Source organism: Halichoerus grypus, chromosome 12 (genome assembly GCF_964656455.1).
Source record: "Halichoerus grypus chromosome 12, mHalGry1.hap1.1, whole genome shotgun sequence".
Lineage (NCBI taxonomy): Eukaryota > Metazoa > Chordata > Mammalia > Carnivora > Phocidae > Halichoerus > Halichoerus grypus.
In genome coordinates, this window is record NC_135723.1 from 18,025,664 (window position 1) to 18,042,460 (window position 16,797).

The following is a 16,797-nucleotide window of genomic DNA, read 5'->3' on the forward strand; positions in this document are numbered from 1 at the left end:
AAGGAAAATACTACTGGTTTTCAAATTTGGAAGAAAAGATCAAATTGCAGTAATCTGAGGTAGTCCGGGGAAAGAGAAAGGAGCATGGCTGAGCGACCGTCTTTGCTTCCCAAGCTTCAGATTCCTCATGTATCCTAACTTCCTCCAACTCATATTAGCCACATACTTCTCACTCTTGCAATTTGAAAATACCTTTCAAAGATGTCTTATTTTTTTAAAGATTTATTTATCTGAGAGAAAGAGAGGGAGAGAGAGAGAGCATGCATGTTGGGGGAGGGGGACAGGGAGAGAGAGAATCCTCAAGCAGACTCCCCACTAAGTGTTGAGCCTGACATGGGGCTTGATCTCACGACCCTGAGATCATAACCCAAGCTGAAACCAAGAATCAGATGCTCGACCGACTGAGCTACCCATGTACCCCTCAAAGATATTTTAAAATTTTAGATGAAAATTTTATAATTATACTTAGCATTTTATATTATAAATACCTTCTTGGTCATCAGCAGGCTTCATATTATTAATACACATTGCAAAGTAGAGGTGTCTGCCTGGAACCCAGGGGATCTTTACTACTAGCTAAATGACTGAGAGTTAGACGGCCAGAAGTGAATCGTTATCAGGTAGAACCTCTGATTCTTCTCAGCCTAAGCCTCAAATGTTGGTATGTATTAGAGTTCTATGTTCAGACCTCTTCTCACTCAATACAGTCTTCCTTGATTTTCCCATTAACTCCTTGACTTAACTGTCAGCATTATCCATATGTATGATGGCTTAGACTCTAGCTTGAGATGACCTTTCTTCTAAGCTTTGAATTTGTATTTCCAACTGTTCTTTGGGCATTCTCACTAGGATATCCTGATGGCCCCTCAAACTCAGCATATTTATAACCACACTTATTTTATCTGCTTTCCCTCTCTCCAAATAAAAGAAGGCACCCACATCTCTTTTGGTCTTAATCTAGGTTAAAAGTATTACCTACCTAGTCAACCAAATTAGAAACCTGGAGTCATCTTAAATTTCTGCTTTCCCTCATTCCCCTAATCTTGTTGGCTCTGCCTGCCTCCTAAAATCTCTCATGATGAAATTTTATAACCCTGAGGACAGAAAGAAGATTCCACAAGTTTCCAGAAGGCAAAACAAAACAGGCCATATACAAAAAGAATCTGGTACTGGAATGACTCCGGCCATATCAACAGAAACAGCAGAAGCAAGAAGATAATGGAGCACTGCATTCAAATTTCTGAGGTTAAGCATTTTTCAACGAAGGGTAAGTCTAAAATAATGATAGTTATTTTCAGAAAATAATGATTTCCAGACATTCATGGCTTCAAATTGTTTACCTTTCATGTACTCTTCCTCAGGAAGCTACTGGATGATATGTTCTACCAAAAGGAGAGAGTAAATAAAAAGTGGAAAACACAGAACTCAGGAAAGAGGGTAGCAGCACAGGAAAGAGGCAAAGGGGTTTTCATGACAATGATGAATAGTAGGTACATACTCATAATAATGTGATGTAAGAAAAATTATGATATGCTTATATTGGAATGATGGGGGATGGGAAATGTGTCTGAGGAGCTCGGCAAGAGAGCTAAAGTTCTTCTCTTCCACCAAGTAAGAAAGTCAAAGAGAAAAATCCCACACTGAAAGATCAAAAAAACAGCTACCTAAACATTGCATTTAGAAATCTGGAGGTCAGAAGAAACAACTAAATGAGTTGAATGTAGCTGTTTCTGGGGATGGATCTCAGGGAATTGCTATTTTTCACTGTAAGCCCTGTAGTACTTTTGACTTCTAGTATTTCTGTATATGAAAACTCTGGTAAAATAAAAAAAAAAAAGAAAAGAAAAAGAATTAGGTACTCTGTTTAAGCATTATAGTGACTACTTTGTGTTATAATTCCATAAGGAAAGATTCTTGGAGAGAAAAGATCTAAAGATCTAGTCTTATTTTTTATTTCCCCAATATTTATAATGAAAAGAACATGTGGATTTCTTTACTTAAATCATTTCTCCTCTCCTGCAATTATATTATTCCATATCAGTATTCTAATAGATGTTCTAAACAAACAACCACACTATAACCTAGTGAGAAATGGTTATGTCTCACCCAAGAGAGTTAAGATTTGTAGCCCCATTCCATATAACACACTTGAGCTATGAGCTAATAGGTAGATAAAACATGCCAGGCCCTGTCCTAATGATTCTAAGCCTACATGAAACATTTTTCTCCTGTGAGGAATATGGCTTAATTAACCACCTGCTGAACTTCAGTTTGGAAGAAAGGTAACTTACGGTGAAAAATTTTCTCTCATGAAAAATAAATGCAATTTTAAGGGTCAAAAAGCCACAGTAAAAATAGTTCTTGATGGTCACTTTTGCTAAATTATATTATTTGGAGATACATAGACATTAAAGGTTAACTAGCCTATTCCTTCACTTTACAGAAAACTAAGGCCTAAAAAAAGGTTCAGTGACTTGACTAGAACAACCCAGTATATTTTCAGATTTTGCAAGATGATCCATGTCACTTAGCAATGGTTAAACAACTTCTAATATGTAGTATCTACTCTCAAAGTAAAGATGGGAACAGACTCAATTAGATAATTCAAGCCCCAAAAATGAATGCCTTAGATTACCTGGATATTTGGGAGAGAGTTTGTTTTTTTATCCTTTTCACTGTACATGTAAAAGAAATTCATTACAGAAAATAATTTCAATCCAGAAAATAATAAATTCTTTGTACGTGCCAAAGACAACTGCTATTAATAGTTTGGTTCAATTTTTTTTGCTTAATTAGTATACTATTAATTACATATTGCCTATTGTCACATCCATCAAATAAACTGTACTATTATTTTTTAATATGGACTCTTCTTCAGTTATTAAAAGAAGGCAAGGAGATGGCAAAGAAGCAGAAACTTCCAGATATATAAACAGAGGAGAAAAAAATTTGAATTTCTTATTCAAATTATAAAAGCTCATTAAAAGGAAATAAAGCAAAAACTATGACCAAAACTAACACATTTTTTTAACTATTAACAACTTTAAAATAAGGTGATGGCTTTGATATAGCTACAAATTAAAGATAGTTCTCACAAAAATTTTCAACTGTAAAACATGCTTATGTTAGACTTTGAGAATGTATTTTTAGATAGATAGATGGCTCAAATAACTCATTTGTAAGGAATTAGAAAGCCCTCAGTTTTATTTATTTTCTTTTTTTTTTTTTAAGTAGGCTCCATGCCCAGTGTGGAGCACAGCGTGGAGCTTGAAGTCACGACCCCGAGATCAAGACCCCCGTGGAGATGAAGAGTTGGACGCTCAACCAACTGAACCCCCAGGCACCCCATCCCTGTTTTAAATCTGTGTAAAAAGCTTATGTCTTATTTTCATTATGCTCCATGTTAAAAGATCTTACAATAAATAAATAATTTGAAAAGTTCTTTAAAAAATTGCTGATGGAACGAAAGAGGAAGGAAGGAAAGAAGGAGGGATGGAGGGAGGATAAGCCAGGATCAAGGAATTTGCCTCAATCACTTTTTTGTCTTTTCTTCTTCTTTTCCCTTTATGTAGGAGAAAGAGTAGGCTACTACTCAACCTCCACCATATGACTGGCAGCTCTGAGAACTCCTTTTAAGATGTAGCATGTTATGAATACATTCCAGCTCATAAAGGAATAAGGAGGAGACATTTCCACATGAAAATCACTTTTTTCTTTTTTTAAGTAAGCTCAATGCCCAATGTTGGGCTTGAACTCATGACCCTGAGATCAAGAGTCCCATGCTTTACTGACTGAGCCAGCCAGGTGCCCTGAAACTCAATCACTTTCTTTTTTTTAATTTTTATTAAAAACACTTTTGTTTTGTTTTATTTAAGAAATCTCTACACTCCACATCAGGCTCAAACTCACGAGCCTGAGATCAAGAGTCCCATGCTCTTCCAGCTGAGCCAGCCGGGCGCCCTCACTTTTAAAATTATATCTACTTTTACCATTGCGTGAATGCAAGCAATGACTGAATGGTACATTTTCTCTAGTTAATATATACTGAGAAGGTACTTATTTATAAGCATAAATGCCAAGAAGGTATTTATTTGTAAGAATAAAAACCAGGAGCTATCCTGGGAGACTCCTTTGAAGTCAATCTCCTTGGACATCATAAGGTTTTCCACTGCATACAAGATCTATTTTTATTACGAAAGCTTCCAAGCTTTTTTATTATTATTATGTGAGCTTTGTAAATTCTTCAAAGCTAAGTTCTCATTTTTCATGGCAGTGCCCTTTCCCAATTACTCCACATAGTGGGGTATCAGAGTTATTGCTAAACAGATCATTAAAAATGACAGATCAGGTCCTTACACCTGACTAAGTTAGTCCTGACTATAAATTAGGTGCTTTGGGACATGCATGCTCTCTTTTGGATCACTAGAGTCATATTACTGCACTGAAGCACAGACAATTTACTAACTCTGGTCCAAATCTGAGCTGGTGATTAAAAACTGATGGAGTGTCTGGCACTACTAATAGAGTGTTCTTAATACCTGTATTCAGAACACCGCTCTTCCAATTTGAGGCTAACCAGATTAAATAAACATTTGTATTTATGCTTTATCTCCACTAGTATACTTTGGAGAAAATGTTTCACTTAGATTAAACAAACACCAAGGGTAAGAAAATTTATACTGAAATACTCTATTTGCCTCCATTAAGAGACAAATCACACTGCTTTTCTACTCAATTTTCAAATATAAAAGAACTTTCTGAAACATTTCTTAAGCACTGTCAGCCTTAATATCCTCAATGTTGAGAAATCAATGACGATTTTGGAATGGTAATAGGTACAAAGCATTGTGCTACTGAATTCATCTGAATCTCTTGCACTATTAATTTATGTAATTTCTTAGTTCTAGTCTTAATGAACTTGACTGGAATATATCAAGAGAACATAGCCAAAGATATATCTCCTTTAGAAATGGAACTTTGATCTTCTCAAGGTCATTAATACTGTTATGTGAAATAATAATTTTGGGTACATACAATGTGTTCATAAAATATTACACATCTTGCAGAAACCTAACAGGACATACTCAAACAGGTAAAATCTGCTTTTACCTCAACACTGATTCACTCTGAAATTAGGTTTGTAGTCTACACTTTAAACACAGAAGCCAGTATCTCTTGCTATCAGATTATAAACACAATGTCTATATTATCAAAGAGTTCATCTACTCCAAACATCTCAATTGTCTGTTAAAGAACTATAGAGTTTCTTTTATTACTCTAAAATAATATTAGGTTTAGAGTTATATTTCAGCCTTATAAAGTCAAAGCTCAAAATATCTTAAAGTTGGGATTTTTGAAAGGCAAAGGAAAAAGAAACTAAACTGCCTAAAGTTAAGATAGGTGTAGCGTGGCAAACAACCTGTTGTCTTTTATTTTTGTACCACCCTTCTTACATTAAGAGAGGGATCCATGCCATGGCAGGTATAAAAAAAAGAAAGCAAGATTTTGAAACAATTTTTTTTATACTAATTAAAGGTATTTTGGAAATAGTTCCTTGCATTCTTCAAAAGGATTAGCAGCAATATTTTATGTTGGGTAAAAAAAAAAAACAAAAAACACTGCTTCTCTTCTTAAACGTCTAATGTAGAGGGTGGGTGATTACTAAATTTATTTTCATATAAGTGTTAAAACTTCTTGATCATGTTCCAAATCTTTTGTAACAACAGAAGAGGCAACAGTATCAACAATGAATTTTGGGCTATACTACACCAGCTACATAATACGCTATCTTGTCTAGAAGAGTAACTTATTTTTTAACTTACTGTCTCTAATCTTTTTTTTTTCACTTTAAATAAGAAGTAGGAAAGCGATTAAAGAATTTTATATCATACGAAATAGCCTATGGATTTTTGTTTTGTTTTTAGAGAACCAGCTTTTATCTTTGGGCTTTCCATATCAAATTCAAATACATCTTGATGAAGTAAACTCTATCCAAATATTGTAAATAGATAATCAATAAAGCAAGTTATAGTATAAAAAACTTGTATGCCGAGATCTATTTAAAAAAACATAAACTTACAAATGGTCTAAAGTAGGTCCTTGATTCAGTCACTGAACATTCTCCAATTTACCTCCCATATAAAGTAGTGGAAGAGATTTGAAATCGGAGAAGGTCTATGCATTGATCATTACCTTAATTCTGGCAGGCTGAGAGGTCTGCCACTGGCTGACAGCATTAAGGAGGATCTGTTATATGCAAGGATGTTGCCCAGGGGTCAAGCCACAAATTTTTACTCAGAGTTTCCTGGGATGACACTGGACTTGGGGTACCTACTTTTCTGTGTTATGTGGCTATAGGCAATAACAATTTTTTCTTTGAAGAAGAAGAAAATGCTATCAGAATTATTAAGAAACAAAAAATCATAGAAGAAATAGCTGCCTTCCCAAGTCCTGATTGCAATGTATTTTAGAATAAGTCATTCAAATTGCCAACAATCCCAGATTGTTGCTTACTCTACACTATCCATCTCTTTTCAGGGAATGCTTTCCTTATATCTGGCAGGTAGGAAATATTGGGGTTTGAGATAAGCAATATATTTTCCTGTAACCAAAACTGTCCGATTGCTTCTTTCAAAGAAGCAATATACTATGATGGAAAAATGTGATTCATTTTCCAAAACTGTGTTTACAAGCAACTTTTCAGGAACATAGCTCTTGTGCTAAGGCAGGAACATCTGTATTTACAACACAGATCTGAAACACCTACATGTTTTTCTGTATAACAGAGCATGTTTCTCTTGGCCAAAACCATGTTTTATCTTCATATTTGAGCAGGAATTTATAAATAGGTCACTCTTGGTATTTTAGCCAGAAGAACACTGAGCCATTAGTTTTGTTTTAGGGAAAACAGTGAAATGTAACCACATAAAATATCATGCTACACTTTCTACTTCCGCACATGCACACGAAGTTACCATCTGAAGTCTTCTTTAATTCAGTTTTCAGTTTTTCCTGGTCTTCTACTAATTTTTTATTTTCTGCTTCCAAAATGTGTTCCTCTTCCTTGGCATAGCTTTTCAAGAGCTATCAGAAAAGAGAGATATGGAAAGAAGTAAGCTTAGACTGCAACAACCACATATTATTTCAGGAAATAGGCTGGATAACATATTTAAAATTATTGGGTCTTTATTTGATTCTTCGTCCTTTTAGTATTTTATAATTTTCTCCAATGTACTTTTGCTGATAGAAACTTGGTATTTGGAAAAACAAAAAGATTTCTTCTTACTAAGGCTGAAATCTCTGAAATGAAAATTAGTTTCTGGTTGGGCTATAATTAAAATTATGTTTTGGAAAAGTATTTAGGTAAGTAATGTGAATGCCTCCATTAAGTGTGTGATGTAAATCTAAGGAAAAAAACAGTTCCGAGGATGATATTAATTGGTAAGCCATTATGTTCCAATTACAGAGCTGTCTACTCAGACTATTTTTATGCAGACCAATGTGTAAAAAAGGAATATAATGCCAGGGTGAGGATGGGTAAGTGTAAAATGATAGTGCCATCTCTATGCTTGGAAAACTCTACCTAATTCTGAATAGTCATTGAATAGTCCCCAAATTACTCCTATTCAGTTAATCTTTTACTATGTTTTTTATATTTTAAAATCTATGAGGGCTTTTAAAATGCTTTTTGTATGTTTGTAGATCATCTTTTCTGGTTTTTTTTTTTTTTAAGATTTTATTTATTTGTCAGAGAGAGAGAGCACAAGCAGGGAAACGGCAGGCAGAGGGAGAAGCAGGCTCCCCAATGAGCAAGGAGCCCAATGCAGGTCTCCATGCCAGGACCCTGGGATCATGACCTGAGCCAAAGGCAGACGCTTAACTGACTGAGCCACCCAGGTGTCCCTGCAGATTATCTTTTCTAGGCAAGAAAAATTAAGATGGGAATACTAAAATATTTACTAAAATAAAAATATTCTTGGAGTAAAAATTTCATAATTTGTATGTCTAAAAGGAAACTACTATCGTTAATAGAATTAAGAAGCTTACTTATCTTAGAGAAATTCTGAGATATTTAAGTTACCAAGAAAGGCAAATAAGATTAATGTCTGAAAAATATGTATACACTGGCATGGGTTATTTGAATAAATAAAAGTTGCAGCAACTTGATATTGACAGTTTCCATAGTCAGGTAAAAAAAGCAGCTCATGCCAATTTTAAACAAAGTGGCAGAAAAGAATTTCTACTGCAGGGTAATTCCTTTTCTAATGTAAGCTGGTATATCCAATAAACAAAATTCACAAAGTTCTACTGAGCATGGGCTACAAGCAAATAGATTACAATTTTTACAATTAGGTGATATAAGGGATAAAAATGTAAGAGAAACATGGTCTCTGCTCTCATGTAACTTTAATCTAGTGGAAAGGATGAGACAAGAGCATAAAAACTGTAGCATAAGATCAAATACAGTACTATTGTGTTATAATCGAGTTTAGGCAGCTCAAAAGGTGGAATTAAAGCTCATATATTAAAGGAATATATGACCCCAAGTTTTTTAGGAGACAAACACTAAAGTACATACTTAAGCTGAAGGAGCCTCCTATCTTCAAAATTTAAAAAAAATTTTTTAAAGAGCAGGAAGCAGCAAGATTTTTTTCCAAATCTTTGTTTTGTTGCCCACTTCGAGTTCAAAATAATCCTAGCTGTTACTTCACTGAATTCAGTTCACACAGTCTCCGGTGATTACCCAAATTGGAAGAGAACCACTGAGTTGCAGGAATGTTTATACTGACTGCTTGAATTATTATGCCATTGACTTGGAAAAGTTGGGTTTGTGTTGGTCTTGTAAATAGGCTTTCACCTGCAAACCTGTCCAGTTTTATTATGTGTGACTTGGTGCTGGAGAACGACCAAGAGCCCTGGAACTGAAATTCCATAGCTAGCTACTAGCTAGAATAATGCATGTGTCCCTGTCCCACCCACCTTATACCACCGTGGCCAGTGGCTGGGAAAAAAACTGGGAAGAAGTAAAGCTCCATCACTGTTGTTATTTTAAAGCAGTTAAATTAAAAGTTAACTGGTCTTTTATAATTATTTCATTAACTGAGGATCAGAACAGAAAGGGGTCTCAGGCACCATCTGCAAGTCATTTTAGAAGACAGCACACAAGGGGCACCAAACAATGTGGTTAAGAGTGTGGATTCTAGAGCCAGGCTGCTTGGATTCAAATCTTAGTTCTGTCATTATTAATTAGTTGAATGGTTTTGTGTAAGTCACTTAACCTTTCTGTGCTTCCATTTCCTCATATATAAAATACAGATAATAACGGTACCAACCTCATGGGGTTGTTGCAAGAATTAAGAACTAATACCTTACTGTGAAGGATTTGAAGCAGTACCTGGCATAGTGTTAGCTATATGTGTAACCTTGGACCTGAGAACACGTGAGGTGACTTGCCCCAGGTCACAATGCTAATTACTGGTAGAGTTAGGACTAACACCTAAGTCTCTTGGATCTCACAGTAAAAGTGCTTTCCATTAGATAAGGTGTCTCTGATAGAGAATAGTTGTTTCAGCAGTTTTATCTTTCTTTAGCTAATATTTCAAAATCTACATGAAATATCTCAAAACAGAAGTGATCTTTGATATTCTGACCTCTGGCTTTTCTTGGTGAATTAGTTACACTTTGGGTACTGACAGTATTAATGTGCAGCTCACAAACTTTCTCCTTACTGTGTGCTAGCTTTAGCTCAGCATATTTAGGTGTCTCTGATGATCTGGGGCCAATGACTGGATCCTTCCAATACAGGAAGCAGGGAACCAGGACAGCATGGAATCAAAGGGGAGGAAAACAAACCAAAAAAAAAAGAAGAGAAATTGTGGAGGAATCAAAGAATCAGTAGTCATTAAATAAATTTCCTTGCAAGGGTAACTCGTTGTGAAAATAATACTAAAAGAAAATTCCAAAAACGTTTTGAGGAAGGTGCTTTTTTTGAAGGACAAGACTAATTTAAGTATGTTAATTATGGTGTATACGAAAAAACTAATAGTACCAAAACTTTACAAAAACACTTTCCATTTTCTTAAAGCTGATGCGTAAAAGGAAAACAACTAAAGAATAAGAGGAAGAAAGCAGTGTTCTGTTAGTAATTAGAACTCATTACTCTAACACGACGGGCATAATTTTAAATCAAGATAGGTACACAGTAAGTTTACAAATACAATGCTGGGTGCTTTTGAGTTTAGCCATCATATATTAAAGCTTTGAGGGTTTTGTTTTTACTTTTACCGTTTTGAAATAAGATCAAAGGATAGGAAATGAAACAAGTAATACTGAGGTACAAAATGAGGCTCATTTTGCTGCTGAAACATGCCAAAAAAGCAGACATGACTTATTGCCTGCTTCTGAATACAGAAATACCACAAGCTTGATTTCCCAGAACTATATTTACTACAAAGGGAAATTTACATGACATCTATGGATCAATACCTTTTCAAAACAGAACAAAGTAAAAAATAAAGTGATGCTATTCTCTAAAAGTTTCCTTAAAAGATGCTGGTTACAATACCCCCAAAGAAACATTTTTGAGTGCTGTTTTATATGAGAAAAGGTATTTCTTTACCTTTTTGCTGTAGTGGAAAAATAAGGCAGACATCATTAGAAATAAAACACGGGTTCTGAATAGGTGACCATTATATTATAGCATCAAACACAATTTTTTTTTGCAGTGAGGTTTGCCTTATTTAACAGGTTCTGGAAAACCTTCTATTGTATTATGTATTGACTAACTCATTTAGAAAAAGGGTGGTACTTATAATTCTTTCTATAAGAGGCTAGGCTCTAGGACTAAGATAAGTATTTTAATTCTCTATTATTAAACTCAATACTTTTTACATAAATGTAACGGGGTAATACATAATTGACTATTTGTAATTCATTAATTTATAATAGGAAAATCATTTTATTTTATTATTTTAGGAGTGCTTTTTTTTTTTTTTTTTAAGAAAATTTGTTTCACTTCTGAATGGTTCCACTGACACTTTCTTCTAAGAAGTAGAATTAGCAAAACTTATGGGACTTAATATGAACAGCAAACACTCAAGCTATGACATCTTATTCCTAAATTTTATACTTAAGAAAAAAATAAAATAATTTTATAGCTATAATTTTCTCATTTGTTCTTTTTATTTGATAGGGAAAACATCAGTTCCTAATATACACTCTGCCTGAATGGCAGAGGAATTACAGCATAGGGTTCTCAAAGGAGTATCAGCAACATGGCCAAATTAAAGATTTTTAAACATTATGTGCAGTCATCAATCTAGCATTAACTACTTTCCTCTGCTCCCTACATTAATGAACATTTAAAAGAAAAACAAAAAAAAATCAGCCTTAAAAATTATTTAAAAAATAATTTAACTGAAAAGAAAATGGAAACATAGAGACATAAAGATTTGCTTTAGTTATAAAGTAAAATTAATGGTAATGAAGGAATTAAAATCCATATTCCCAGCACTGCTTTTTCTTTTAATCATAGGAAATACATTCAATGGCATTAAAATAGGTTCATTGGCATTCTACTATGGAGGGAAACTGAGAACAAACAAATATAAAGGAGAATAAGACACTTTGAAACAATCATTTCATAGAACAATATTGCTACTTATGGTCGCTTTTTGCTTACAAATTATAAAAATGTTCTTTTTTTTTTTTTTTTAAATATTTTATTTATTTATTTGAGAGAGACAGAGATAGTGAGAGAGAGCTCGAGCAGGAAGGAGGGGGAGAAGCAGGCTTCCCGCGGAGCAGGGAGCCCGATGCGGGGCTCGATCCCAGGACCCCGGGATCATGACCTGAGCCGAAGGCAGAGGCTTAACCATCTGAGCCACCCAGGCGCCCCAAAAATGTTCTTTTTGATACTGAAAAATAATATACCTCAGGAAAACCAAGAACATTCACACACATTTTCAAAAAGCAAATTTAAATACCCGTTTTAGTCTTTCATTCTCTTCCATGAATTTTTTGGCAGCCTCATTAGTATTTTCTGCTTGAGTTTTAAGTACTCCTTTGTTTGACAGTTCTTTAGCCAGCTGCGTAATAAGGATAACCAGACGTCTCAACACTCTAAAAAACAAAAACATCAAAGTACTGTATAACTAATCATTAGAAACTGATTTAAGATAAACAGTCACTGTCAAATGATTCCCCTTTAGGTATGGGTATGGTGGAGGGAGATAATGTTTAGGGAGGACATATGCTTGTTTGTTTCTTTCCTTTTTTTTTTTTTTAATCTTTCTGTCAAAACAAGCTTGTATCTTGTTCCTTTGGAATCTTTGTTATAAGACTAGCATTTGGAAGACAGGTTCAGCAGTACTTGTTAATTTAATTATCCTCTTTCTAGAGGCCTTTGGCCAGGAGGAGGAGAAACAGAATTTCAGACAGTGTGGCAGGGCAACTAAGAGAAGTCGTTTTTGTTCTTTGATTCCCCCCCCCCACCTCGATATTTGCTATTTAAAGAGCATTGTGTGAGGCTGGCCAAGCCTAAAAACTGCTCATTCACATCGGTTTATGGGTAACTTCCATTGTTAGAAATAGAAATTAGTATCTTCAAATATTCATTCAACAGGTATTTCCTCTGCCAAGTGTTCATAATTGCTAAACACTGTGCTGGGTACTGGGGACACGGCAGGAAATGAGACAGAGTCCTTCAGGGAGTTTAGGTTCTAGTTGGGGAGGAAAGAGTTAAAACAGTATTTACTTGCAACCATGAATGATACTCAAAAAATATACATATATAGATACACTCCATGGAAGCATATAACAGAGACCAACCACCTGCTTCTGGGGTGAGTGATGATCATAAATGGATTCTCTGTGAAAGGGGCTGAAGGATGAATAGAAAGTTAGCCCGGGAAAGAGGGGAGTGTTCTGGCAGAAGTTAAAGCATGTGTGAAGACCCTGAAGTAGGAAGGAGTCAGGTACACAATACGAACTCAATATTTGTTGCAAGAATGAGTGCATGAGCAGATGAAGCTCAGTGTGGGTGGAACATGGTGTGAATGTCAGAGAATAGTAGGAGAAAAGGCTCCAGGGAAAAGTAAGGCCATATCATGCAGGGCCTTATGGACCTAGCAAACCTACAAGCCGTAATGACTATCATTTGGGTATTTCATCTGCATTCTATAGTATAGATAGGAAAAATGAGGAAGAGAAACATAAATCATGCTTTAAAATTGTGTTTTTTTTAAACTTACAGCCAAAAAAATAATGAAAATCCAGAAATGTAAAGATTTCTTTGAGACCTAAAAAGTTTCATCTGTGCATGTTCATAGGCTCCAGGTCTGCTGGTTAAGCCTTTTTCAATGGCAGGTGTAGAGGAATACTTCCTTACTTCTCTCGCAGCATCTATTAGAGAAAAAGAGAAAACATTATTTTGACTTTTAATAATATACAATTACTCTTAAAATGGAAAGCAGTTTTAGAACAACTGAATTGACTTTTAAATAATGGACTTTTGGTATGGGCTCTCTTTTTGTCTTTTCCTCTACTATCCCTGGGAGGGCACCATACTCAAAAGAGACGCTCTGCAAATGGATGTTAGTGGGAACCTTTGAATGGAACAAGATTTTTTTTTTTTTTACTCCTTATCTAGGGCTTATTATAATTGTACTGTCTCTCATCTCTAGCTACACTGCAAACTGTTATCCTTCACTCTTTCTATCCCTAATAGATTGAGTAAAATCCAACCTACTGACAGTAGCATATAGGTCATCTCCCATTCCAATCAATTCCAAGAGGTTATCCTATTTTCCTGACTGTACTAGCATTTTATTATACTATTCCTTCAATATTATCAAATTATTATAGTATTAAAGTAAAATTAAGTTATTTAAAGTAATATTATTAAAGTAACATTAATATATTATTAAAATATTATTAATAATTAATCCTAGTAATAGTAATGTGACTTTACTGAGATTTTAGAAATATTTGGTTACACTGACATTTCCACTGGCATAGGTTAAAATGGAATTTGACCTATGGGGGCATGTGCTCCCCCAACGGACACATGGACGGCATCTGCTACTAGAAACATTCAGAGAGCTGCACTTTTGATGTGTTCAGTTCCGTTAAGTCTCAGAGGCTACAGGGGATCTATTTCTTTCTAGTGGAAAACAGATTTCAGCTTATTCCTATCTATATTTAGTGCACTCTTAAGTCACTGGATTCTTGTAGGTCCTAGGTAAGGTATCTGCCCCTTAGGTGTCTCAAAGATCAATGGGGCAAACAACTCAGACTGCTTCTTTCATGTAGCCATCAGCATTCTTAGGAAAGAGTTATTGCCACAGGAAAGAGATTCCAGTTAGAAAACTGAGGCCGCTTAAACTACTATTTTAGTTTTTAAAGATTTTATTTATTTACTTGAGAGAGAGAGAGAGCATGTGAAAGAGAGCACGAACAGGGGGAAGGGGCAGAGGGAGAGGGAGAAGCAAACTCCCCACAGAGCAGGGAGCCTGACACAGCTCGATCCCAGGACCCCAAGATCATGATCTGAGCCAAAGGCAGACACTTAAACGACTGAGCCACCCAGGTGCCCCTATTTAATTTTAATAGCAACTTTATTGAGTTATAACTCACATACCTTAAAATTTATCCCTTTAAAGTATATAATTCAGTGGTGTTGAGTATATTCACAAAGTTGTGCAACCAACACCACTAATTTCTGAATATTTTCATCAACCCCCTCAGAAACCCCAAATCCATTCTGCCCTTCCCCCATCTCCCAGCAACCACCAATCTACTTTCTGTCTCCATGAATTTGCCTATTCTGGACATTCTATATAAAAGCAAACATTTACTATGTGTTTTTTTGTGTGTCTGCCTTCCTTCACTTAGCATATGTTTTCAAGGTTCATCTGTGTCACCACGTAGCAGTATGCCATTATTTTTTTATGGCTGAATAACACTGCATTGTACAGATATACCACATGTGGTTTATCCATTCGTCAGCTGAAGACATTTGGACTGTTTCAACTTTTGGCTATTATGACTAATGCTGCTGTGAACATTTTTTTCTCTGTGTAGCATGTTACCAGTCTTCTATTTGGTTTAACTTTTTTTGGTTTATTTTCAATTAGAGAGTTTCTTTTTTCTAGCTTCATAAATTTCTTTAAATTCTTTAAATTCCTGAACAGTTTAAGCAGCATTAGTAATGTATAGTGATTAACATAACATAATAATAAAAAATAAGAGAAAAAAGTAATGTCTGTTTTTTCAAAGTGGTAGAATTTCTTGCAAAGCTATCTGGTTTTATTCTTTTCTGATGGGGGTAGCTTTTTTTTTTAACTTTCTGTAATTCTTCTATGGAAAATTTGTCTGCTTAAATTTTCTATATCTACTAGAATTCATCTGGTAAGTTATATTTCTCTACAAAATTATCCATTTCATCTAGGTATTCAAAATTATTTGCAGAAAGGTATATGAAATAGTCTTTTTTATTTTTTAAAAAGGTTTTACTTATTATTTATTTGAGAGTGAGCGAGAGAGAAAGAGAGAGAGAGCATGAGCACGTGGAGGGAGAGGAAAAAGCAGACTCCCTACTGAGCAGGGAGCCAGATGTGGGGCTTGATTCCAGGACCCTGGGATCATGACCTGAGCTGAAGGCAGCCGCTTAACCGACTGAGCCACCCAGGTGCCCTGAAATCGTCTTTTTTAAAAAAAGATTTTATTTATTTGAGAGAGAGCACACAGGTGCACACAAAGAGGGGGAGGGGCAGAGGGAGAAGCAGACTCCCCACTGAGCATGGAGCCCAACTGACTGAGCCACCCAGGTACCCCAGTGTTTTAAATTATCTTTAAAAAATTTTCTTGATCTTAATGGCTATTTCCTCTATTTCTCAGATTGCCACAATAATATAGTAAGAGCATACCAACCAGCACGAGACAACTAAAAAAACCCCAAACACAATGGTATTTATGAGTTATTTTAAGCAGGCCAAAGAAGCCACATAGTAGTATGAAGGATCCTTATGCTTGTTATTCAGCTTCTTTGGCTTTTAAATAAAAATATTCCAGGATCCATTATGCAGAAATGCTGAAGATTAATAAATAATATCAAAGAAGTTTATAAATGTAAATGGCCATACAAATCTACCTACAGAATAAAATCACCTGTATTAAAGCAAGGAAACTATGTCTGAAAAATGAAACAGGGGCAATCATATGGGCAGGGTGTGCCGTATGGTCAGGTTTCTAGAAACCACATGGAGACAGCCTTTTTTTTGGGATCACTCGTGGAACCTTTCAAATTCTTGGGATGCATTTCTGCTGACACTAAACATATTCCTGGTTTCCTGCTTCCTTTCTGCCTATTCCCACCCCTTAAAACACACATATGCACACACATTCAGTCAGTACTGGCTCCAGGAACACGAACACCTTGTAATAATTACCTTATTAGAGAAACAACCAACAAGAAAAATGAAATAAATTTGAAAGTAAAATATAAATGAAACTTGAGTAATTACTGGTTTTCCATAATTTACACCATTGTCATTCTGGTGGATAAGAACACTGGACTGTGTATTTTACATTCACTACTGCATTTAAACCTTTGAACACCTCAGTGGAGCAGGTGTAATTACCCTATTCTGAGATGGAAACACTGAGGCTTAAAGCATAGGTCCCTATCTGCCTGCCTTTACCATCCAAGGTCAAAGGTCCTGTATTAACCATCCATGATGTCCCTATTCTCTAAGAATTAATTACCCACTCTGCCCACAGAAGTAGGTTCCAGCCAGA

The 16,797-nt window shown here is 35.3% G+C and overlaps 1 protein-coding gene and 1 non-coding gene across 3 annotated transcripts in view; both read right to left on the reverse strand.

Moving 5' to 3' along the window:
• BCAP29 (B cell receptor associated protein 29) overlaps window positions 1-16,797 on the reverse strand; it is a 48,287-nt gene that overhangs the window by 25,293 nt on the left and 6,197 nt on the right. For both annotated transcript variants that reach the window (XM_078060021.1, XM_078060022.1), the window contains exons 4-6: window positions 13,251-13,401; window positions 11,985-12,120; window positions 6,975-7,083 (exon numbers count right to left, since the gene is read on the reverse strand). In XM_078060021.1, coding sequence (XP_077916147.1) covers window positions 6,975-7,083; window positions 11,985-12,120; window positions 13,251-13,401 — 396 coding nt within the window. The remainder of the gene's footprint in view (window positions 1-6,974; window positions 7,084-11,984; window positions 12,121-13,250; window positions 13,402-16,797) is intronic.
• On the reverse strand, window positions 3,565-3,702 carry LOC118541657 (small nucleolar RNA U109). Its single transcript, XR_004920212.1, has one exon. It is a non-coding gene; the product is annotated as a small nucleolar RNA U109 (small nucleolar RNA).